At 39.4% G+C, this 25,940-nt stretch overlaps 1 protein-coding gene across 2 annotated transcripts in view; it reads right to left on the bottom strand.

Annotated features, from left to right (window-relative positions):
• Positions 1-13,440: 13,440 nt before the first annotated feature.
• LOC135471439 (perlucin-like protein) overlaps positions 13,441-25,940 on the bottom strand; it is a 29,757-nt gene continuing 17,257 nt past the window's right edge. Inside the window, exons 1-5 of one of the 2 annotated variants that reach the window (XM_064750685.1) lie at positions 25,105-25,240; positions 17,343-17,521; positions 15,140-15,245; positions 14,411-14,509; positions 13,441-13,772 (exon numbers count right to left, since the gene is read on the bottom strand). In XM_064750685.1, coding sequence (XP_064606755.1) covers positions 13,468-13,772; positions 14,411-14,509; positions 15,140-15,245; positions 17,343-17,521; positions 25,105-25,162 — 747 coding nt within the window. In that variant the 5' untranslated portion in view covers positions 25,163-25,240 and the 3' untranslated portion in view covers positions 13,441-13,467. Of the gene's footprint in view, positions 13,773-14,410; positions 14,510-15,139; positions 15,246-17,342; positions 17,522-25,104; positions 25,241-25,940 lie in introns of those variants that run through there. The other variant, XM_064750684.1, reaches the window with a different exon arrangement.

The following is a 25,940-nucleotide window of genomic DNA, read 5'->3' as shown; positions in this document are numbered from 1 at the left end:
CCAAATATGCCTGATGTTTCTGGCACACTTACAGGTGTATGGAGGTTTGATGTGATGTCTCATCAGCATCATGAGGAGGATTTTACCACAGGATGGCACCACTTTAACAGCTTTACTTGTGTAGTGCATACTTAAACGGAGTTTTATCAAATAAATTATTTTAGAAAATATGTATAACTGCATTGTTACTTGGTTTTATCAACTCGTAGAAAAATGTCAACGGTTCTGTTTTAGTACCTCATCAGTAAACTATATACAAGTGAGAAATTGCTAAAATATAGCAGTTATATAGATTGACTGATGTTATTCTGGCTATATACTTCTTCATGTGCACCGGTAGATCCAGGATCAATCCTTGATCGAGTCACACCTAAGACTTTAACAGAGGAAGTTTTAACTTCCTCGCTTGGCGCTCAGCATGAAGGGGATAGTGCAACGACTGGTTGACCCGTATCAGTATAATGGCTCGGGCGGAGCGACTTACTTGCCTTCGGTAAGTCGTCCCAGTGAAGCAGCACTAAATAAAAGAGCGGTGGAAATCCGCCCTGCAACAAGGAGGCACATTACACGTACATGCACCATTAGGATTCCTTCGTCGTCATATGACTGAAAAATTGTTGAGTACGACGTTAAACCCCAAGCACTCACTCACTCACTCTCATGTACACTGTTGAACAGCCCGCGACAGTCGTAGGCCTGTAGAACATGTTCAGCATGTGGCTTTCGCGAAAAAGCTGGGCGGGGTCTTCACTGTGAGGAGTTCGGGAGTATCCCTGAAAAGTCACCCCGCGCGGAGTTAGAAATAGGATATCCGAAAATAGCATTAGTTGAAACGTGGACAGAAAAGAAGCTTAAGTAAAAAATCAGCATCTATCCTGCATCTAACTTCTTCTGTCTTTCAGTAAGTTATTCACTTACCTTTAATGTAACAGTTTCCAATTTCAAATGAGTGTCCCATCCTAACTTAATCAGCTAAAGTACTAGATCGCTGTAATATAATTAGAACATAGATGGGAATACTCCAACTATACACTGATCAAGCATAGCCTAAATAAATTCAGGCAAACAAGGCTAAATGCATACACGGTTGGCATTATCCCTTGTCCCTTTCACACGCACTCCCAAATGAGAATTGTGGAAATAACTTAGAAAATGAAACTATATCGGTACACCGGTGTGGTCGAAACCTCATGCAAAGTTAATACATATAGAGAAAGAAGATATGAGACGTTCGAAGTGCCACGTGTACCCAGGTGTTGACAATTCGTTTGGCCTTGGCGTTGCCCAAGACGTCAGAACAGTCGGAAATGGTTGGGATGCATAGCTTTCGGTACACATCTCGAATATGATGATGTCTTTGGTACAATACATCACTGCATGTGACAGAGCTATCTCAGCTGAATGTATAGGGGTATTTCTGGTAAAGGAAAGCTGGGGCACTGATAAAAGAGCCTTTCATTATAACAAATTTGCAGACATGGCTGCAACGTTCACGACGGTGTTTTCAATATGCATGCCTATGTAATGGAACTCTGCTTTCTAACATAAGATATAAATCTTTCTTAGCCTAATTCATAAATCGATATTTCGAATGTAAACCACCAGGAATATTCTCGTCTTATGCAGGCAACCCAGATCATTTAGGAAAAAAAGATAAATGCGGAAATAAATTGTCCTAGCTGTTACGTAATCATCTATGTTTTTTTTTAGCTTTCACATTATAATATGGCTTCGAAGAAAATGCTGACGAAGTTGACTAGTTGTTAAAAAATGTTTCGGGAGGATTCAAATAATAAGTGATTACGATTATTTCACAGCAAAATAATATTTATACCCTGCATGGCAATCGGGAGTTTTAACTGGTGCACAGAATCGGGGTCTCCATTTTGACCGAACAGACCCTTTTGTCGAGGTCAGAATAAACGAAGCGCTTTTTCCGCTTGAATTCAGATCAACTCACCCAAAGACTCGAAAACTCCTTTAAAATCTCGAGTCAACTTTGTATACAAAGCCAAATACCATATGATTACCAGACAAGTCTCATTGTTATATAGCACTGCCTGTGTAAGAATGCACTGCCTGTGTAAGAATTAAGTTTCTCTGCTAAAGATTTAACATTCATTTTCATGTACTCGTAAGCCATCGCTGTGTTGGCCTGATTTTCTCCTTATTCTTATCTCGTATGTATATTTTGACATTTGGCATTTCCCGATCGTCAGCGTCCAATAAAAAGAAAAACATAGACAAAATTTGTATACGTGTACAGCACAATAACACAGGTGGGATGTTCCATCGTTGATACGGTGTGTGCATATTAATTACCGTAAATTATAGAATTCCTGACTTAGTGTATCGTGTTTATTTGAATCAACGTTAAGGTAAATGTTGGGGGTGGCATCCCAGAAGTGACCCATGTATTGGGCAGAGGGTTTTGCATATATATGCAAAGCACAACGGCACAATGAGGTGTTCCATCGTTGATGCTCATTGTGAATATTAATTAATAAATAAATTACAAAGTTCATAAACTTGTTTCTTTTGCCCATGTATATTAGAAGCAATGCGAAGGTGAATGTTAGGGTTGGGATCTCAATAAAAACTTAACGTAGTTAGCTCTTGTTTTGCATAGGCCTGTATGTAAAGCACATTACTGACGACCTCCATGTGAAATACAAACTTCGTGAATTTCATTGCCCTGTTTTTGTATTGGAATCCATGTCCAGGTAAATGCAGTATTTTACAGTAAGTCATAGCATTCCGAAAAATGTCTCCTGCAGGCTGTGTAAGCACACACCCACTTGTCACTTTTCACTTATGCTCTTTGAGAGGCTCGTCTGGGTGTGGCTGACATGTGCTACTGTTTCGTCATCTATCTCTTAATCTGGGGGCCCAGAGAGATTTGTTCATCATCTCGAGTTCAAAACGTTTGTGGACTAGAATATGTATAGATTGACACACAGGACCTCGAAGTGGCCTCTCTTATCTTTTGATCCAGTACTAAACAAACTGGATAATGTCAAACAATCTGAAACATCAGTTTAATTATAGCATGCATGGGTTAAGTATAGCATGCATGGCTTAATTATAGCATGCCTGGTACACATACCAAACCAATGTTGTAGAGACGAGTAATCTTGACTGACAAACACCCAGTAGAAGATATATTTCTGTTTATTAACTGACAGTTATTCAGCATCCACAGTTATGTGTTGGATACATAAATATACATGTACAACTACATGTATCCGGAATGACATGCGTATAAATCGCCATGAAATAATGCTTCAAATGGAGTAGAGACATTGGTCAAATGTGATTCACATTATATCTGAATCTCGACAAGTATCCGTTATGACAATTAAATCTGTATACAAAAATAATGATACAAAACTCCTGGAAAACACTTTAAGAATGAAAAAATACTCGAATTCATTTAATCCGCTTGCATATCAGATCAGGGGTAACAACTCTTGTAGGCAAATAACAACGTCATTGCAAGTAACTCTTTTTATTCCACAACAGCATATTACATATTGAAAATTCACTGCTTTTCGCTCCATATTCGTTTAAGAAATTACTCAGAGACTTATAAGTACTTAAATACACGTGTGAAAACGTTTTACGTCCTGTTCAATCAAAAAAGCAATGCAAATGGCTTACGGTTACGAAAGAAATCATGTGTAAACAATTATGGCACCTAAATGCTAACTATATAGCAGAAATTTACTGCTTAACTGTCATTACAAGTTGGCATGTCCATGAATGCAGTAGTGTGCACAACATGCAAGTTGACAAGAACACAGCTGGATGGGGGAAAGGGGGGGGGAGGGGGAGGTGGTGGGGTGGGGGGTTGGGGGCGTCGTAGTCGCATGCTAGGGGGAAATAACTCCACCAGAGTGCTAAAATACACTCCAAGGTATGCTAATTAAGAATATGTATTTCTTAAGTGTCAGTCCTGTATTTTTCCCTTTGTCATTTAGGATCAAATTAGGATTTCTGTAAGGACAATTTCTATACATTGTCCTCTTAAGAAAACCATCAATTAGTGCTAATTTTCAGTTTGGATAGCATAAGCGAGTACATCAGCGAAATCATGGCTATCATTTTTAGTTTTGGTTGGGCGTAAAGTCACAATAAAATTTGGCATTTCTAAAGTTTCAATTCCTCTACAAAAACTATTTTAGAAAGTGTCAAGAATCAAGCTACCAAGCCTTATAAACACTTGAATTCCGTTTTATTGGAAACTGGGCACAGCCCAGGGGAAACCCACGACCATCCGCAGGTTGCTGTCAGACCTTCCCACATACGGCCGGAGAGGAAGCCAGCATGAGCTGGACTTACAGCGACCGCATTGGTGAGAGACTCCTGGGCCATTACGCTGCGCTAGCGCGCTAATCAACTGAGCCACGGAGACCCCTAAGTTCTGAAGTAAGAATAGATACTACGGCTGATATACTCACGTGTTCATAGTTGATGGCTGAACCTTAGATCATCTTTCGATAATAGATACAGAAAAAATTACAACGTATAAAGAACTTATTTTACGATATTTCGATTTCAACCCTTATAACCACTGGTTATCTTTGAGTTAACGACCTGTACTTCTCTGGTGTACATCTAATTTATTTATGTGATAGTTTTTTAAGGCTCTCTTATCTATAATGTCTCGTATAGCTTATATCTTTCATGTAAGAAATCTTTCAAAAACCACAGATATGTACTGTGATGTATTATGGGCTATGGACCTGTTTGTTTTGCAATCACATTGCTGGTCTAAATTGTTCGATTACAGAATTTAAACTTTGTGATCGATTAAACGTTGTAAGACATGAATGGATATATCTGATCTCATCAGTCGGATGTGATGAATTTCTGAGATAATCTGATTTTCTTGACTTTGTGTGTCCTTTTTTATTACACAAGTACCACTATTTGTCTTTATTTGGCAAATAGGATAAACGGATTACTAGAGTAGTGCTGCGATCAACGTGATCTTGATGACGTCACTCGTCTCATTTCAGGGGTCATCTTCTTGGTCTCGGACATTACTCTGCGAACACAAAGAAAAGTGGAGCCATCCCATGCTAAGCGAGATTGTTGATAAAAAATATTACCAGCCCTGGGCAAATCAGTCATTGAACCGTGTTTTGACAGGCATCGATTTTCCTTTCCACACGTTGTAAACATTCACAAAACGTATGAATTTCACCTACCTGCATAACCAGGGTATTCCCCACTTCATGCCAGTGTTATGGATGGTGGTGATCATGAAAATAATCCATGATAAATCCTCAAACAAGGCAGTCAAGTGTAGGTCATTTATTCTGGAGTGATCCCTCCTATACTCAGTCATACGCTAAGCCGTGTTCTTACCCCAGACAATCGGTCCCTGGTTAATGATCTCATAAGTTCGTGTCCATCTCAAGCTTTTAGTCAGGAGGACGAGTTACCTCGCGAGATCAATAATTACAAGACTAATTTTCATACCTATATAGACTGGCTTTTAGAGGCTTGAAAGCGATTCCGTGTTCAAACCGTTATGTAGATTTTTAAGGATAATTTATTTGGCTTGCAGGAATGAAGTTTCATCGACTTGTTGTATCAAACTGAAACAATGGTACAATAATAAACAATATTATTTATTTATTTCATTCATATTTCACTTTCACTTCCTCTCCGGCCGTAAGTGGGAAGATCTTGCAACAACCTGCGGATGGTCGGGGGTTTCCTCCGGGCTCTGCCCGCTTTTCTCCCACCATAATGCTGGCCGCCGTCGTATAAGTGAAATAATCTTGAGATAAAATGAACTTATATACGACGGCGCCAGCCTGGGGGAAATCCACGACCATCCACAAATTGCTCGGAGACCTGTAGAGTGGGAAGTGGTGGCCTATGTGCCCGATGGGGTTAGCACGCAAGCATGGCACAGTGATATGAAGCCTACAATCAATGCGGTCGCTGTGAGTTCAAGTTCAGCTCATGCTGGCTTCCTCTCCGGCCGTACGTGGAAAGGTCTGGTAGCAACCTGCGGGTTGTCGTGAGTTTCCCCCGTGTTCTGGGTGGTTTCCTTGAATTATAATACTGGCCGCCTTTATATAAGTGAGATATTCTTGAGTATAGCTTTAAACGTCAATCACATAAAATAAATTGAGTGGGAAGTGAACTGCATTTTCCACAAATCTTGGATAATTTTGTCAAATTGATGGAGTGTATTCCATTCGTGCTGGACAGATATACGTAGTACAGGAGAACTAAATGGTCTGTGCAAGTTTAGATTTTGGGTCCTTGTAGGGTAATGGTGAGACTGCTTTCTTTACAGACCTGGCGTAATGGTATAAAGGAAGAAAGTAGCTAAGGTAGAAGAACTCATGACAAAGAAATAATAAGAGTGATGAGAAAAGGTTAATATTGATAAGGGAAAGTATTTTGTAATGTATGTAAATAGTAGACTGACGGTCAAATCTATGCGATACCGACATGTCAAGGACACCACGCTTCTGCATGGTGAAGGGATAACTGCTTCAAGTGTACGCAGTTGCACACTACAGGTAAGGATACATGAGTGAATAATAGCGAGTAACGTTTTCTTAATGGGTGAAGCCCCCATATGCTTGATTATACGGATTAGTGATATTCAGGGAAATTTATTTATTTATTTATTTGACTGGTGTGTTACGCGGTACTCAAGAATATTTCACTTATACGACGGCGGCTAACATTATGGCGGGAGGAGACCGGGCAGATCCCGGATGAAACCCACGACCATCCACATCATGGAAAGTGACCAATATAATCTATATGCGACGTTTCAGCTCTAGGATTCACTAGAGTTTGGATATTATTTAGTCTGATTGTATGTACAAGGTGTCCCAGAAGTCGCGCACCATCCAGAGCGGTGTGTTGCCCCATCTCTTCCAAACATAAAAACCAATTCAACTCTTTCTTGTGCTGTTAGTTTATTAGCCATAATTAACTCTGAAAGAGGGGAGAAATTTAAAATCAGTATTAAATCTGAAACACAGAAAAAAATGAAAATCAGGATGGTGCGCGACTTCTGGGACACCCTGTACATTCGGTTTTGGAACTCGGTGTGTTCGTTGTTTTGAATTAAATGGTCACGTTGGACGTATGAACAGTTGCTATTCATGAATTAAATGGCCACGTTGGACGTATGAACAGTTGCTATTCATGAATTAAATGGTCACGTTGGACGTATGAACAGTTGCTATTCATGAATTAAATGGCCACGTTGGACGTATGAACAGTTGCTATTCATGAATTAGATGGCCACGTTTGATATATGAACGGTTGCTATTCATGAATTAGATGGCCACGTTTGATATATGAACGGTTGCTATTCATGAATTAGATGGCCACGTTTGATATATGAACGGTTGCTATTCATGAATTAGATGGCCACGTTTGATATATGAACGGTTGCTATTCATGAATTAGATGGCCACGTTTGACGTATGAACAGTTGCTATTCATGAATTAGATGGCCACGTTTGACGTATGAACAGTTGCTATTCATGAATTAGATGGCCACGTTTGATATATGAACGGTTGCTATTCATGAATTAGATGGCCACGTTTGTTATATGAACGGTTGCTATTCATGAATTAGATGGCCACGTTTGATATATGAACAGTTGCTATTCATGAATTAGATGGCCACGTTTGACGTATGAACAGTTGCTATTCATGAATTAGATGGCCACGTTTGATATATGAACGGTTGCTATTCATGAATTAGATGGCCACGTTTGTTATATGAACGGTTGCTATTCATGAATTAGATGGCCACGTTTGATATATGAACGGTTGCTATTCATGAATTAGATGGCCACGTTGGACGTATGAACGGTTGCTATTCATGAATTAGATGGCCACGTTTGATATATGAACGGTTGCTATTCAAAGTGCAGCTGCATGAGATACATATTTTGATTATCGACATCTTTTATAAATGAGCATGGTGCGCGATATTGATTTAATTCATTTGCTTAGAATATTCCATGAGTCTTTCCAACTTTTTAGATCTTTTTGTACTTTTTTTTAGATCTTTGGTGGTTTGTGCTAAACATTGTTTTAGGAATTGGTCCTGCAATTATTGACCTGGAACGCCCATTCTAGTTGACTTCTGGTATATACGCCTAGATCCAGTTGTATTTCCCTGCTCCCAATTTCCAAACACCCAAAATGCATGTGCTCTTAGCCATGGATCGTAAAATTGTTACGACACATTAATGCCATCCCATGGGAGCTGGGCCTGTTATCTTAACACCTGGTCAATTCCCACAATCCTTTAGCCATTGGCTGCATTGGCCAAGTATTGGAGTCCGTTTAAGCTAACATTTAACGAAGGGCTTTCTATTAGACCTGCGCAGTTCATTACTATTCTGCTCTATCTGTTTTCCGGAAGACATGATGCTGCTTGTAATGAAGCTAATTGCCTTTGTATTGACTTGTCTCAAAAACAGGGCGGCTTATAAACGGAAGAAATCTATAGCACAAGTCTTTCAGGTGTCAATAATCAATAATGTTGTTATATCATCGTCTGTCTTGCTATCGTGAAAGTTTAAAAGGAATGGCTGTCTTGTTTATCCAGCGAGTGTGTTTATATAATTTTATAAATCTCTCCGTCACCGTATAATTCTGCTAGAGTAAAATAAACATGCCGCAGGAATCTTTGCGAATGTTCCTTTTGCAAGACAAAATCAGCTCTGTCTCCTACAAATTCCACCATTCATTGTTCACGTCTATGCATATTCATTTCGAAAAGGTATTATGAGGTATTATTATCAGTTTTCACTGAATTCCTTTCAATTTTTTTTCCTTTTGTGTAACCGTTAACACTTTATACATCCCTGTGCATACCAACACAAGGTGTATCGTCCATGCCATTGTTGAACCTTCCCTTATTTCCTTTTTGTATTTCTTGCTAACTTGTGTATGTTTTTGTTAACTTGTGTGTTAACTTAGCACATTTGTTTATTTGACGTTGAAGGCCGTACTCAATGACCATGGTTTAAAGATGACAATAGGGGCCTCCTTGGCCGAGATCGTTAGTACGCCAGCGCGGCGCAATGATCCAGGAGCCTCTCACCATTGCGGTTACTGTGAGTTCAAGTCCAGCTCATGCTGGCTTTCACACCGACCGTACGTGTTAAAGTCTGTCAGCAACCTGCGGATGGTCATGGGTTTTTCCCTGGCTCTGCTCACCACAATGCTGGCCGCCGTTGTATAAGTGAAATATTATTGAGTGTGGCGTAAAACACCAATCAAATAAATTAATAAAGATGGCAATATTGCAAGCATGTTAAAGAACATGGGAGAACATGTTAAAATCAGGAGATAGCCATTGTCAATGAGATCACGTGCTCAAATATAGGGCCCGCAGATTATGCTGTGTTTCTATGAAGATCTGTCAAACAACTGGTGAAGTGCGGTAGCTTCATTCTACCCCGTTTCCTCCACCCCCAAAAACTGATCGTGTAATAGATGTAAGTTTGTCAGTCACGTGTAAATCCCTACGTGAAGTAAATATATAAAATGTGAGATTAGGTTTACATCATAAAAATGAAGCGAATGTTTGGAAAGCCTTAGGCAGGTTACCACAACTTCAAATCAACTTAATTTTGCCGTATCTTTTATATTCCTCCAGAAACTTTATTGTATTTCATCCAGGAAGGCTGTATACAATCAGACAAAATGAGAATAAGAAACCTAAAAAGTACTTTACAAACAAGTTTTTTTCATTCTTGGCTCAGTCCAACTGTCAACCTGATATGTCAAATATATCTATAGCGTTTTTCAACCATACAGTGTCTTATTTAGTGACGCAACATTTGTGTGTTTATTGACTGACGGACATTTCTCATTTAAACTCCATCATATTTCTTTTGCTTCTCAATGTGAAATATGTTACGTGAAATTTATCATGCAAATATCTCTGTGAAGTTGTGCCGCTGTCTTCTTTTCTAAGCTTTTTAATGGACTTTTTAAAACAATTTTCTATGTTCTAAGTCAATATTCCCATGCCAAACAGAGAGTTTGTGGATTCTCTTCAGATATTATCTATAGATTTATGATTCCTTGAACAAAGTTGAACTGCATGATGGTGATCTAATGAAGCGATCGATCCAAGAAACACGCTATCTGATTTGTCTGCCCCTTTCCCTTCGATAAAATTACGTTTCTATGCTGTTGTCATGGCGATGTGATATTTGGGTTGGTGTGTGGAAGCTCCCTTGCTAAGTTTTTTCCCCTAAGTATTTATAACAGAACATCGTAAATCCTTTATCCTGATTATTTCCCACAAAGTAGACACTTTAGTTTTTCAAGTGGTAAATTTGACAGAAAACAGTTATTGGGTCAGAACTTACTTTTCTCAAAAATGTACGTATTTTCACTTTCGAATCATTGCTAACATCATTTCCTTCCACCATAATGTTGACCGTCGTCGTATAAGTGAAATATGAGTACGGCGTAAAACTCCAGTCAAATAAATCAATAAATAACCTATATGATCGCCAGAAATCCTGAAGACTCTGCCCATACCTGCCACTTACAGTTATACATACACTAGCTGCAGAATCTTAAAGACTTTGAGTGAACGCATTTGATGGAGTATCCCTGACTCAGTAGTTTTTGAATCAATGACAGCTGACATAAATTGAAATCATTTACACACGATCTTAAAAATGCTACAAGGACCCTATTGTATATTACTATCCAAGTAGGGATAATTTACAATATTATACAAACACTGTCCCTTTCGTCATATAAACCGTGTCAGAGGAAACCTTGGTCCTTTGTACAGATAGAGATCCAGATGAAATGTACCGTCAGGACTATCTGTTGTCTGCTTCAAATCCAAAAGGGGACATGTGTAAAGCCTGATGGTTAGCATCTTAGCGCAGCACAGAGACCCAAGAGCCTCTCACCAGTGCGATCGCTTTTAGTTCAAGTCCAGTTCAAGCTGGCTCCTTCACTGTCATATACGTGGGACGGCCTTACAGCATCCCACTGATGGTAGTTGGTTTCCCTTGTAATACAGGTCGAAACACCAATCGAAATAAATATCTTAACAATTCAAATCCTACGAAGGTGAATAGATTTCTTTCACTGCCTCGACATAACGTGAAGGCCTTGTGAATAGGTCTTGAGTATGACTATATTTTGGCCCTATTCTACACTCTTTCCTGCTGGTACAGAACAAGCCAGTCGCAGCCTAGGTATTCGTGTTTATAACTTCAACATGATGCTTTTATGAACAGGTGCAATGACAGCGCGACCTATATTTTTATCCGACCTAATTTGAGTTATTCAGGGACTATACGAGTTTGAAAATTGAATTGGATAGCATACCTATATTATAAAGACTGTCTTTCCTGCATCACTGAAAACTGTACATTGTCTGTACATGTGCACCTGTGTGCACATCCGTACGCTACACGTGGAAAAATTCGTCAGTGACTTGCCAACGGTAAATAATTTATGCTTGGCACTCTGTTTACCCCCATCCATAAAATTCACCGTCGTCGTATAAGTGAAAAAAAATCTTCAAAAAGATAACAGTCAAATAAACGGATCAATAAAGCTCCAATGATGAAGTACTAACATTACCAAATTCTTACACATGATCCGATTCGGTTTTGAACCCGCGATCTAACCCTGACGATGCGGACGTTCCAAGAGTTCAAACATTGCATTCCATCACGATTCATCAGACAAGAGGCGGCATTGTTTCCAAATCCGAAATCATTATGGGTAAATTGAGATGAGCCGTATATACAGCTGTCAATCCACTCCGATCAATGAAGTCAGGATCTGCATTGAACCAGTACTCTTTGGTTGTTCATCAGGCGGGTACACATCGCGGCATCATGGTCTACACTGAGCTAATGGTTGACCGGTTCTCCCGCCCGCTCTTCTGGGATTCTCTTATATTAGATTACCTTAAGCAAATGTAGTCTCTTCCTGAGACGGCCAGCTTTAAAAGGTTGAGAGTTTGTTCTAGAAAGCTGGTCAGATCCAGCATTATATAGCGACTTGGACATGGGTTGAAATTGACTCTGTAGACTCCGATAGAAAAGTTTGTTATTTCTTCAGCAAACCGTTGGTCGTCCAAACACTTGCCTTATTTGAACGGACACTGGTCATTACTGTCAGAGAGCAGGACAGGGAGTGGAGGGGGGTCGATCCTTGATTGAATTCAATTTTTCCACCCGGCAAGTCAGCCAGAAATGTTCCCAGGGTCAGGAGCACTCTAATCAGTTTGATTGTCTAGCCACGCTAGCTATAGGTTAGTCACCCACTATTCATTACTCTGGCTGGCTTCCTGGATGGATAACGGCAGCTTTTGACTAACCACAAAATGGCTGCATGGCCGAAAAGAAAAAAAAAAGGGAACCAACCGGGATTTAGGTGGAAGCCAAGCTGGTCGTTTGCCAAACAGAGGAGGATTTCCAAAGACTTGGAAAGTTAATGTCCCCCGTGAGAAGCAACCATCGATTGTGCTGTATATTTACCCGCCTGGCAGTCTGTATAAACTGTCAAATCTACCATCAACTCTCCGCTTTATGTACAGAAAGAAAGAATAAATCAATGTTTATGGGCTCAGAAGAAACGGAGGTCGGAAACAGATCAGATCGCGTGTTGATCCTTGCTCCCTGACGTTACTAGCAAATTTGCAGTTCATCTTTTCGAGAGAGCTTTAATCTGGTGTATACATCATACTGATCTTACTGATGTGTAAATAAAATGGGGAAAATAAAATTGTAAAAATGGAAGAGCAATTGGGAACTGGATTTACTTTTTCGTAAAAAAAACATAATTGGCTATTAAATTAGTACTTGAACAAATGTCAAAGATTTACCTATTCATAATGAACGAAAAATTAGGAAAAGCTGAAGGAATTGTAAAAGAATGTATGGAAATTAACAAAATCCTTTAACACCAATGCATTGGTGAGCGATCAATTCGTCAATATACAACATGAGTTTCCCTTGACATGAATATTTGCTTCTCTGATAATCGTCGCGTCCACAATCAAGGTACTGTGGGGGAATGATTTCACTCATTCACTTAACATTCCTCGCGTCTTTCCAACATCATTGAAAACTGCTTAGTGCTTCCATTTGCATGATACCGTCATAATTTCGTACTTTTTATACTTTCTTAGTTCTTTGATGGATTGTGTCAAACGTTGTTTTGGGAATCTGCCTTGCAATAATTGACCCGAAACGCCCATTTTGATTGACGGCTGTCATATTATACGAATGTCTCTTTGACGCAAAGATTTGAATTTCATGCTGGTTGCTTGAAGACAAAACGACCAAATTTGTATGGTAAAGGTCTATATGTAAGAAAAACTAAAAACGAGTGAATATGAAATAATCATTAGGAAAAACACGTTTATTAAAGAAATTTGTAAAATATATGACACAAACCTGACTGCAACTATTTATACGGACGTATTGTGTTTCCAAAGGAAAGCAGAATACAAGCAAAGTATTGGCACTTCGTGTTTAAAAGGCAGATGAGTTTAAACCCTTTACAGTCGTCTCTTTGAAAGCAATGATAGGCACAGTCTGTTTCCGTGGTTACCTTGATTGTCGCTAGGAGTTTGTTTCTTTGGGTGTACTCCGTGTTCCTCGGCGCCGGAACTCGTTCGAACAAAATTACTTTGGTTGTTCGCATATTAGGCTGACTTTGAGGAATGGTTAGGTTGTTCAGACTTCCTATTCCATACATCATTATCAGAGCTGGAAAGAAAATGTTCTGATCTGAATGCACAAGTAAAGGTTAGAAAAAAGCAACATTAAAGCTACTAAACATATATCATAAAAAGTGACATATACATGAAAGCAACAACCGTAAGTAAAAAAAAGTATTTAAAAAAATAAAGCCTTCGAGATTTCGAATGAAGATACAGCCAATTTAATACAATAGGCTACAGTATGGAAACACAACCAGAGCATCGAGTATGAATTGGCAAATGGCCACATGTATAACTGGAGAAATTCGATTCTTGTCAATTTACCTCAGGGTTTTATTCTATAACTGGCCTAGCTGTAAATGCTTAAACAGGAGCAACTTACACACCCCTGCATCATGGTCTAAACAAAATTAGGCCTAGAATTACTGACAATGCCGCGTTGTCATTGCATTTATTACAAAAACTCATCAAAATAATGCGAAAGACCAGGCCTAGGGGATGCTTAATCCACCACATCGTCATAGCAACACGGAATGTAGACAACATAATTCCTTCCTCAAGCACAACGCCTTACATAGATTGCAATGTTCTCCACGTCGTATGCAAATTCTACCAGATTTGTTGTCGCCATAATCACCAATCATTTATTCATTGCCAGTTTGAGGAAAGAATGGCAGAACTCACGTTTTTTGCAGACGTAAGCGGCGAGTAGTTGATTATAACAGTTGTATTTGGAGACAGCATTCCAGCCGTTGATAGCACCACAGTCCTCTGGGTTAATACCTGTTAGAGTTACAGACAAGAGAAGGACACATACAAAACGGTAACGTAAATTGGAAATGTTCTTTCCCATTTGATACACTTACCTACATGTCTCATTGAGGCGACAAATAGCCTATTCGTTAAAATTTTACGTAGTGTTACACGTTCGTTGATGACTGCATGTCTTTCATCAGTATGGTGTGCAACTCTGCATGTCTCATTAACTTACCAACTTCGTCAGTAACTTCCAAATGGTCGGTAGTTTTCACCTCCAGTTTCCTCCACTCACAACACTCACATGGCGTTAATCATTTAACAAATGGACGAATGAACTGACCAATCAAAAAAATTCACGTATATACCTTTGCGTGCAAGTAAATAAACTAAATTCAGTGTTGGTGGTGGTTTGCTGCGAATTTCAGGCCAATGAACTGTCAATGAGGTACCGTGTTCGAATCCAATTCTCGCTGTTTAGGATGTAGCTTCAGGTCTAGAGGTTTTAGGCCTCGGAAACTCTTGTCTTCTTCATTTATATACCTTGCCATCATATCAGTGAGCAATTCTTGAACACGGCGTTTAACGCCATTGAGTTATGTTGTTTGTGTAGCTACGGTGTAGGCCTACTTGTGAAATGGGTTCCAGTGAACTTACTTGGCCATTTGCTAGGGTCGTCTAGGTGAGATCCGTCTAACCACTTCCAGGTATCGTCACTGTCACCGACAAGCCCCAGCCACGCCGACTTGTCGCGCCGGGTAATCTGCATGAGACGGGAAAGTGTAGAGTATGCTGATTGGCGTGAACGTCATGTAAGGCCAAATAACGCTTCACAACGGGATTTACGTGTTATTATGTAGACTCGTGTTCACGTCTCAGCCCTATCATTTCAAAGAAATTCCCGTTGAGAAGCGGGATTTTGCGTTACCTGAAACGTGTACAGTATGATTGTAAAACAAAGCATCTTCATCTAAATGAGACCACTTCGGTGGCCTAATGCCTTTTTAGCAGTCAGGAGACCCAGGATAAAACCCGGTCCATCAAAATAAGACCACTTCGGTGGCCTGATGCATGGTTAGCAGTCAGGAGACCCAGGATAAAACCCGGGTTCATCATACCAAAGATTTTAAAACTCGTACATGTTGCTGCATCGTTTGGCGTTCAGCACTGAGAGGTTAGAACAAGGAAACAGGACTGGTTGACACAGTGTCAGTGTAATGTGACTGGGTGGGGTGTCTATCTGGTGTCGTCGGCATGGTACTTATGTGATGGCAGCACCTTGGCGGGCATGGACGGCATGGATTCCTACTACAAGAAGACACGGTATAGGTACACAGACTTAATGACACCTCGTCGTCATATGACTAAACACTGCTAGGTGTGACATGAAATTCCAAGCATGCATATATACATACATCTAATCACACCGATATTTTGCTTTACAAGGAGACAACTCTTTAGATTATAAATTTGTTTAGACATTGTTCTGTTCAATGGGTAACAACAGCGCTTGTCACTTCGATCATCAGGCCCTTGAACAACGATGTCGCGTATTTGAAACCAGCTCTAGGTGTTTCGGCTGCAACTTTAAGTCAGGGGATTTGTCCAATACCTGGCAAAGGTCGGTGGCTTACTCCAGGGACTGGTTACTTCCATTTATAAAGCTGACCTTGGTGACATAAGTGACAAAAAGTACCGAGTTAAACTCCAATCAGTCAATCAATTTAACAACTACGTTATTTGTACCATGACCGCAAGTTGCAACACCATTAAAATTTCTGAAAGCATGTAAATTTATAACCATAACCATACAGCAATTTGGGATAACAGGTTAACTCTTCAGAACAGTATGGTTCCATGCAACGACTAGTTGTTGTTTCGCTTGACATAGCTGTTATTACAACTCGATTACAAAATGGTATATCTATTTTCACATTTTGTGCCACTTGATGACTGAAAAAATTACTAAACCATCATCAGTTGTTAAACATATCTGAAAGTTGATCACGAACGGAAATGAAGAATGGATTAAGCACACAAAACGTGACTAGGTCAAGAAAATGGAATTACTGAGTAGCAGAATAAAATATAATTTTAATAAATTCCGATTCGGTTACCGCTTCGGTAAGCTGATCGGCCAAAACTGGTTGAGCTGCGGATACTGGTATGTGTCTTCGCCAGGGCCCATATTTATCAAAAGTCTTACGACTTACATCAACAATTCGACCATAGCTACAATTAAATTTTTTTGTTCTTGGAAGTTTAAAATGTGTAAACTGATTCTTTATTGCAGAAAAACATACCAACCACAATTTGAGATCTTTCCTGTTTTGACTTTTAAGCACTTGTAATTTATGACTTAATCCTGAATTTCCTTAATAAATACAAGCCCTGATATATAATTAGTGACGTCCCGCAGCAACCTGCGGATGGTCGTGGGCTTCTCCCGGGCTCTGCTTGGTTTCTTCCCACCATAATGGTGGCCACCGTGGAGTAAGTGAAATATTCTTGAGTACGACGTAAAACACTAATCTAATAAATAAATATATATATATATATATAAATAAATAAATAAATAAATAAATAAATAAATAAATAAATAAATAAATAAATTTAGTTAGTGAGATGTCAGGGAATTTCGAAAGCTATATACTAGTATACTAGATACTTCAATCGGATAAGAAGTCATAATAATAATAATAATTTATTGTCGTAAGTATAAACACTAATTGAGAAATACAAACACAACAAATACAAAAATATAGATGGGGATGGCAGACTGAACTATACCATATCATGAACAAAACATAGATCTGTGGAACAGTACATAAAGCAATGTACGCATTAATGGTTGCTATACCTTCCAGACGCTTCTGATGATGAACTTCCTCTCCGCCTCACTCCACACGCTGGACAAAGTGGAGTTGTGATTCTCACAGCTATCCTTCGCCGACTGGAAATCTGTGGGGTCCGGAAAGAACCGATAGCAATTAAACCCGAACAGCTTCCAACCTTCTTCACATTCCTCCCGTATAACTCCTGGAATCAGCGAAAAACAAATATTTCATTATCTGAATAGATAACGTAATAGTATTTCGCTTATACGTGGGTGGTCAGCATTATGGTGGTTATGAAACCGGGCAGAGCTCAGGGGAAACGGCAGACCTTCCCACCGTGTGACCGGAGAAGGCAGCGTGAGTTGGACTTGAGCTCACATTGATGACATTGGTAAGAGGCTCCGGGGTAATTGTGCCATACTAAATTTTAATTGCTTTTGAACTATGGCAGTTCTGTTTACAACGGCAGCTCGAGTTCGATAAAAGTAACTCTTAAAGAAAAAAAAAACAATGACTTTGTTAAATGTTTACGCACAGATCATAACCATGGCGCGATATTGATTTCAACAGCATGCAGTTAAACATGTTTTAAACCTTTTTTTACTTCAGGAGGAATTATAACCGAAGCTCCCTACACTCAAAAAATGAATCTGCTAACTTTAATAGAAAGTCTGCAGCCCGAGTGATGCAAGAATGAACACTGCAATTACAGCAGATCGTACTGTTAAATATAACACACATATTCTATTAATACAACACAACCATTCTTTTAGATTAAGAATATATTATGTTATATAGCTCAGTTGGTTAGTGCGCTAGCGCAGCGCACTGACCCAGGAGTCTCTCACCAATGCGGCCGCTGTAAGTTCAAGTCCAGCTCTTGCTGGCTTCCCCCGGGCTCTGCCCGGCTTCCTCCCACCATAATGCTGGCCGCCGTCGTATAAGTGAAATATTCTTGAGTACGGCGTAAAACACCAATCAAGTAAATCAAATGAATAAATATTATGTTATATAACACTATTGTGTTATAATAGCAAAATACATTCTGGTATCACTCAGACAACAGACTTTCTGTTAAAATTAACAGTTTACTATTATTATTATTATTATTATTTTCTTTTTTAGTGTAGACCAGGCAGACCACTTTGTATTACATCTAAGGTTAACTATATCATTTGCAACTTGGTGTTTGAAGACAAGACACGGTTTACTCACTATACTAGTTTAATGGTTAAAGTTGTCAAACTACTTCAGGTTTTCAACAGTTTTCATTGATAACGGGAAGACACGATCCATGTCTTCGGACAAATGATTTGTATTCTTCTTTTTGTCCAGTTCTCTGCAAGTCGCTGAACTAATACAAACACTACATTCATCTATTACGAGTGACCAGTTTAATATGTTAATATCACACCATTCTGTCTATTCTACCCTAAACTAAATGGCGCTAGAAGGAGACAATACGTTACTACTTGTTAAGTATCTGCATGAACAGTAATCATGAAAGCTCGTCGACGAGACGTTTAGAGTTTTGGGAATCCGCATACAGTTGACACCTACAGTTTTTGCAATTTCTCAACACTACTTTTTCCAGAATAACTGTACTTCTTATATAGAGCCTTCGTTAAAAGTATAGATACAAGTTTGGTGGTACAGCTTCTTGACTCCGGAATAAAGCCAACTTTTGTATGGGGACAGTGAGCTTGGAAGGTGAGACAAGAGGTACTCCTCTGTTTGAGAAAGGACTGATTTTTTAAAAATAGTTCTAGAGTATAGTTTGTTATAGAATACGTTGATGTTGTAGCAATTATCGTAGTAAAATTTACCAACTAACATACCGCCTGGAAATCATGAGACCTGGGATCAAACCGTGATGGGGTCATACCAAAGAATTTAAAAATGGTACTTGTTGCTGCCTCGTTTAGCGCTCAGCACTGAAAGATTCGAGCAAGGAAAGAAGACTGATTGGCTGGGTGGGTTGTCATGCCTGGTGCCTGCCGCATGATACCTTAGTGGCGGCATCGACTCGCCATAATACGTGAATACACAGCATATGTACACACACCTAATGACTTCGCCGTCACATGATCGTAAAATTGTTAAGTACGACATAAAACCCCAAACATACAAACGTACACCTAACACCCTGTATTCGCTGCTCTGGTTTTATTCGCTATGCTGGAGTCTTTTACATTATATAACCCTATGCTAGTACTTGTTTATTTATTTATTTATTTATTTGATTGGTGTTTTAAGCTATACTCAAAAACATTTCACTGAAGCGACGGCGGCCAGCATCGGTGGAGTAAGGAAACAGGGCAGAGCCCGGGGGAAACCCGTGACCATCCGCAGGTAGATGGCAAACCTTCCCACATACGGCGGGAGAGGAAGCCAGCATGAGCAGGACTAGAACTCAAGGCAACCGCATTGGTGAGAGGCTGCTGGGTCATTACGCTGCGCTAACGCGCTAACCAACTGAACCACGGGGCCCCTATAACCCTATACGTAAAGCATATTGTTTACCTCAAAACATAATTCATGGCGTGCAAGATGACTCACACTTCACGTCAGAGCAGTACATGATTATAGAAGCATTCCACAATCATACCCGCAAAAGCCAACTTGCCGGCAAGCAATGGAAACACAGTGCCTTTGACAGGAACCACAAATGTCTTTTAAGGAGCGCAGCAATTGGGTTTTCGTCTACAAACAGAGATTTCCGAAGAATAAATGCAATAATATTACGTAACATTTGTGCATGAATAGTGGGATCGATTGGACAATCACTTAGCCAATGTAGTTCTTGTACTTCCACCCCTACCCCAACCCCACAGCGTTAATCCAGACCACTGAGCCCAAACTCGTGTGTTATAAACCTCACTATCGACCTGCCAAAGGTAATTGCTTGCCTTACAGCGGAGTTAACCTCGCAGAGGGCAAGCCGGGCGGGATGACTTCGGGGATTGCCGACAGAGACCAGCAACATTCCGTTTACACAGTCTCTAATTCCCTCACCATTAGCCGGTTGCCACAGTATATGACCAGCGTACAGATATCATTCAGGCGGAAAAGCGGGGGAACTCAAAAACCCCAACCTTAATCAACCGCACTCCAAAGATTCAAAGCAATCCGATACAAGAGCAATTTTTTTTCTCTAGTATGGATTATTGATTATTGACGTAAATTATCTACAATTCCTCGTCCATTAACAGACGTTTTATACGGCGCTCCCCATACCCAGCCCGTGGTTAACATCTAATTAATTACATTGAATTGAATCGATCTAAACCCAAATTTCGCTCAAAGTTCGACGTATAGAACGACTGAGGGAACAGTGCTGCATAGGAACTCGATGAATAGCTGTAAAAGGAATTTCTTCAAGAAAAAAAAAGAGCACCCGTAACACGAGGCAGAGGGAGATTTCCTCGTTCAAATAAAGAAATCCGAATCAATTATCTGTTCATTTTCCAGCCTAAACAACTTTAAAGACGTTCCATTTCTCAAATTTAAGTCAATATTGTAAATAGAGGTTTAAGAAAAGGAAATTACATAGTTGTTCCGGGAAAATTTATAAAAACACGTGAACGAATTTTCATTCCAATCTACACTTTTTCGATTACAGTGCTTAAGATTTTATTGGAAAGGTTCGTTTTATATATGAGATGGAAGGGGTCAAATTGAATAAGGTCGAACGCCACTCTTTAGTTTATTTTCGATTATTACATTTTTAATTATCCTCACTTGGACATTAAAATATACCAAAAAGAGTCCTGCATATGGCATGTGCATATCTCGCCGTGTATCATTTTAGTAGTTCCTGCGTGTTGTGTGACGATTTCAACCAGCTATACAAGTTATTACTAAAAAAAAATCCCAGTGTGTTAAGCATAGTTATATCAAACGCATTGGCTTTAAGTTCTTAAACTGTACAAGGATTACAATTCTTTTCTGATTTTGACGTAGTGTTCAGAATCTCTGGTGCTTTGATTGATGTGATTGTGTCTTATTCCGCTTAACCCAGTGCTGGGGGAAGTATCTGCATCGTATTGAGTAGCTATCTAGAGACACGTTATATGGCCAGTTGCAATCAAAAAACAAATGAGATACTTATTTTTGATACACGACAACTTTTAAACCACCACAGTATTCGGATACTGATTAAAGGCTGTAAGGCGGGAATTTTTTTTACATTCTTTTTTTCCATTTTGACAACTTTAAAACGTATAACATTTGAGTGCATAAGTGTTTCTAATAAAGTATCACTTTTAGCATCAAAATAGATGTTTCAGCCAAAAGAAAATGTCCCAGTGCTCATTTCGGTCAATTAGATGTAGTAATGGAAAGTTTGAGGTCCTGATTTATGGGGATGAAGAAAACTGTGCCCAGTGCAGAACATATAATCTGCACAGGACTTGCAACTTATATAGCACTTCTAGCTTTTGTACAAAAGATATTTTTGGGACATGAGTTCCCTCATATTCAATACAATAACTTGTGACATGGAGTAAAAACAAACAACAAGGCATCAGTATCGTGTTCCGGTTAAAAATCATTGATAAAGTTTATAAAATTTGTAATGTCAGACACATTGTAACTGTTTCCAACTTTAGAATAATTTTAAGGCTATAGGCACATGGGTTCGAGTTTGATATTTACTAAAAGACAACGAGTTGAGATAGTCTGGGTAAATCCAGACATACTGTTTTGCTCAGAGAGTATGGCTTTTTCTGTTTGCCAACAATCGCCGTCACATAGCTTCTTCAAAAGCAAATACAGGAAAATAATTCAGGAAAGAAGGAAGCTGCAAGTCACGTATTCAGAATTAAATATCTAATAAAAAAGATGCAAGAGATTTGCAAGCAACATAAAATTACTTTTTATGCTAGAAATGTCAAGTAAATCTGGCCATGCACAGTATCCAACACTGGTAACTTACCAGCAGTTATCAACTATCAACACGTTTAACCATATAAAGGTGAAGTAATATGCGGATACCAAGAAAACAGCCAGTAGGCCTATATATAGGCTTGGTCAGTTTTCAGTGAAATACATGGAAATAAAAAAAAATCAATGTTTAGGCATAGAATCCAAAAATGGTGTCTGAAATCGAACAGTGTTATGATAATGTAGCCACTTCAATGAATAAAGCATCCATCCATTGATAATTCCGATCGTAACGGTTCTATAGGGCTCATTCCCGAAGGAAGGACCAAAAGTGATATGTGGAACAACACGTGGCACCTAGAATTGCACACTTGTCCACTCTGGTGGCTAAATCTTCTGACGTAAAAAGCTTGGACACAGAAAACTGCAAGGTGGAATGTGTAGTGAGTCTAAATGCCATCTTCTTTTTGGTAAACAATGTTGCTAACATTTAATATTTCTTCAGATGAGTGGAATGTATAAGGAATATGTATACACGCATCTACATAGTAATTTTCTCCAAAGAGGATCTGTGCTAGTCAAGTGGATTAACGGGTTTTGCCCAAAGTATATAAGCCGTTGACTAATGAGGTCGCAAGTTCAAATCCAGGTCTAGGTGAGTAGACTGTGATTTTGTCAGGTTCGTCAGCTGTGTCAACTAATGACCCAGTCTGGAGCCATGCAAGTGAGGTATTCTTGAAAACGGCAAAAAAATATCAACAAAGTAAGGTAATTTGGCATCTCACCAATTCGGTCAGTGTGAGTTCGTCCAGCTCATGTTGGCTTTTTCTCCGGTCCTACGTGCTTAAGTAAGGCAGCAACCTGCAGAGGGTCGTGGTTTTCCCCGGGGCTCCACCAGATTTCCTCCCACCATAATGCTGCATGAACGCCGTCGTATAAGTGAAATATTCTTGAGTACGGCGTAAAACATTAATTAAATAAATAAATAAAAATTGGGTAATATGAAGCTCGCATCCTCTATATACAAGCGTGTCGACATGCTCATTTCCCATCAAATATTGCGAGTTGCTGACACATTTCCCCAGTGTGAGATTTATCTAAAATGTAATTCGAGATTGAAAAAATATCCGCAAATACATCGGCAGCCGCGAAGATAAATAATCATTATACTTGAATGTAATCCTACTTTTGCGCTGTGCATTAAAATGTTCGATGGATCCAAAGATTGCGCAAGGCACGGTTTTAGGAAATGCTCTTTGCACTTCCAGATGCCCAAACCAATATTTCACAGAATCACATATCGACAAAACATGACATTTATCACTAAATTTTGTCGATTCTACGCAATTCCTAATGCGAAACATGCACAGTAGTCTATTCTTAGTCGGGATATTTAACAATGAAATCTCAATGTAACGATTCTTGGCGGCAATGCAGGCATCAGCATCGCAAGTTTAGCCCATCAGTTATGGAGATGATTTCATCAGAGCCAAAGAATGACTGACATGTACAGCACAGGCACCCCACAGACAGTATCAATATGAGGCTAATCACTAATATACATGCTTCAGATTACGATTTTGAGTGACCACATGCAATGTCCTGATATGCACAACTGTTCAGTTAGAAATGACATGCTAGTGTGTATTGATAAAATGGAATACCATAGAGTGGTGTGACATAGATTAACCGATATATAGAAAAGAGCAATAATAGACACAGTGAGACATTAATTGCGCTGCAACGTGACGAAACGTATGAGCACATGCGCGCTTATTGGTAACCGACATAACGTCATTCTTTTGACGCTGAATGAATGAATGAATTACAGCTGGACTTTTCATTCTCTTGAGTACTCTTATTTACAAAAGCCTATCAATCACCATTTAACACCTGAGTTTAAAATTGTACACATGTGATACATTAGCACATTAAGACTCTTCCAAGCGTCACTACGCTGAAGCTACGACAGATCTCCCGTTGTAGTTTTACTGAATCAGTAATGCAGTTTCAATGTCATTTTATCACCAGATATAAATCGTTAGCAAAGGTTTCAGCCATAATTGTTCAGAAACGTATAACGTCATTGGATAGCTGCTAAGAAGCCAAAGGAGTAAATGTTAAAAATTGAAATGACAGCCGAATCAAGAAGAGTCCAGACTTGCCGCCATGCTTTTTTCTTCTTCTGGTTTTTGTTTTCCAACGAACTTCGTTGCAACAATCTTTATAAAGGAAACTGTGGAAGAAACAAGAACTGAAGTTTCCTTCTGTGGGAAGGAATGTCAATACATGAGTGACAAAAAGCAACACATTTAGTCTTACATATAAAACAGTCAATCAAAGAAACATAGGCCGTTTCTCCGTGCATAAACCACATTTTGTGACAGAATAATTGATGTATGTAATATAATTGTCACCTTGTAGGCACACTCATGATGTATGGGAGGCAGAGTACAGTCTGAGAACCGAAAAAAATGGCAATGGCTCGCACACGCGTCAATCTTTTTGGCACGAGAGCATAGAAATTGAAATGGTTTTCAATATCTTTGGAATCTTTCAGAATATTCTTCTTCATCATTGACAGCGACATTCTCAGTGAGACGAGCGCCACAGACGGAATTAGCGGGCGGACAGTGACAAGTTACAGGTTATACGTTATAAGATATATACCAAAATTTCGCTCAGACTGATGTAGTTTTATATGGGATAATTTGCTGTCGCGTAATTGACAGTCCCGCCGGGAATAATCTGTGTCCGAGGACCGATTCTTCTTCTCGTATAATTTGAAGGCAGCATCTAAATATACGACTGTTATATTTTTACTCAGACGCACTCACAATTTCTTTCAGAGCAACAGAAAAGAACAAGAGTAGATAAGTTCTAAAGGAAGTTGCGACTTACCCAAAGAGCCTTGCAGGATCCAAAGCAGCAGTAATATTAATGACAGAATCCGCCACATGCCGTACTGGAAGATCGCAATGGCATCACCACAAAAGATCAATTGGTATATTCAGTCAAAGATGAGAAACTACCATTTGTCTATGTCGATGCTGCTACAGAATACAAGTACTCTGACCAACGAATGCAGACCCTGGAAATGCTGTGACTCTTTCCCGGTTTTTGTTTTAAGAAGTAGACCGTTTGCAGAAAAAGTACGTGCTGTATAAAGGTACAGCATCAATGACCGAATCCCGAGGTGCTCCGTAAGAGAGAGAGGAAGAGAAAAACAAGCGGTCTTTAAGACAGTTAGAGTGCAAGGCAATTGGGGGAGCGAATACGGTGCGTCTCCCACTCGTCATTGACAGCAGGGTTTTGTGTAGAAATCAATGCCCTCTGAACATAAACACAGCCCTACTCTTTCCCTCGAGACGATCCTATAACACTTGATGCTCATAAAGCTTAAGAGCAACAGCCCTGTCGCCGCTGGCTTCGCTTTATCCTCCTGGAAGAGCTCTTGTTAACTCCAGCTGACGATGTCCAGCCGATGTACGTGTTAAATGATGAACTGCTGTGTCTTCCTACGCCACCTCATAAACAGTAATCTACATGATTAAGGCATAAAGCCCGGACTTAATCTTCTCCAGATCTGATCCAGCCTTTGTGTTTACTGTAATTATTTAAAATCGTCCTAAAATATAATTACAATCGTTTCATGATCATTTTGTGATTTCTTTCCGGTAACTCTAGTAACAGAAACTCTTTACGGGAGAATTCTTGAGAGATATTTTTACATTTTG

Source organism: Liolophura sinensis, chromosome 7 (genome assembly GCF_032854445.1).
Source record: "Liolophura sinensis isolate JHLJ2023 chromosome 7, CUHK_Ljap_v2, whole genome shotgun sequence".
Classification (NCBI taxonomy): Eukaryota; Metazoa; Mollusca; class Polyplacophora; order Chitonida; family Chitonidae; genus Liolophura; species Liolophura sinensis.
The sequence above is the reverse complement of the archived record's forward strand: the minus strand, read 5'-3'. Positions and strand labels throughout refer to the sequence as shown.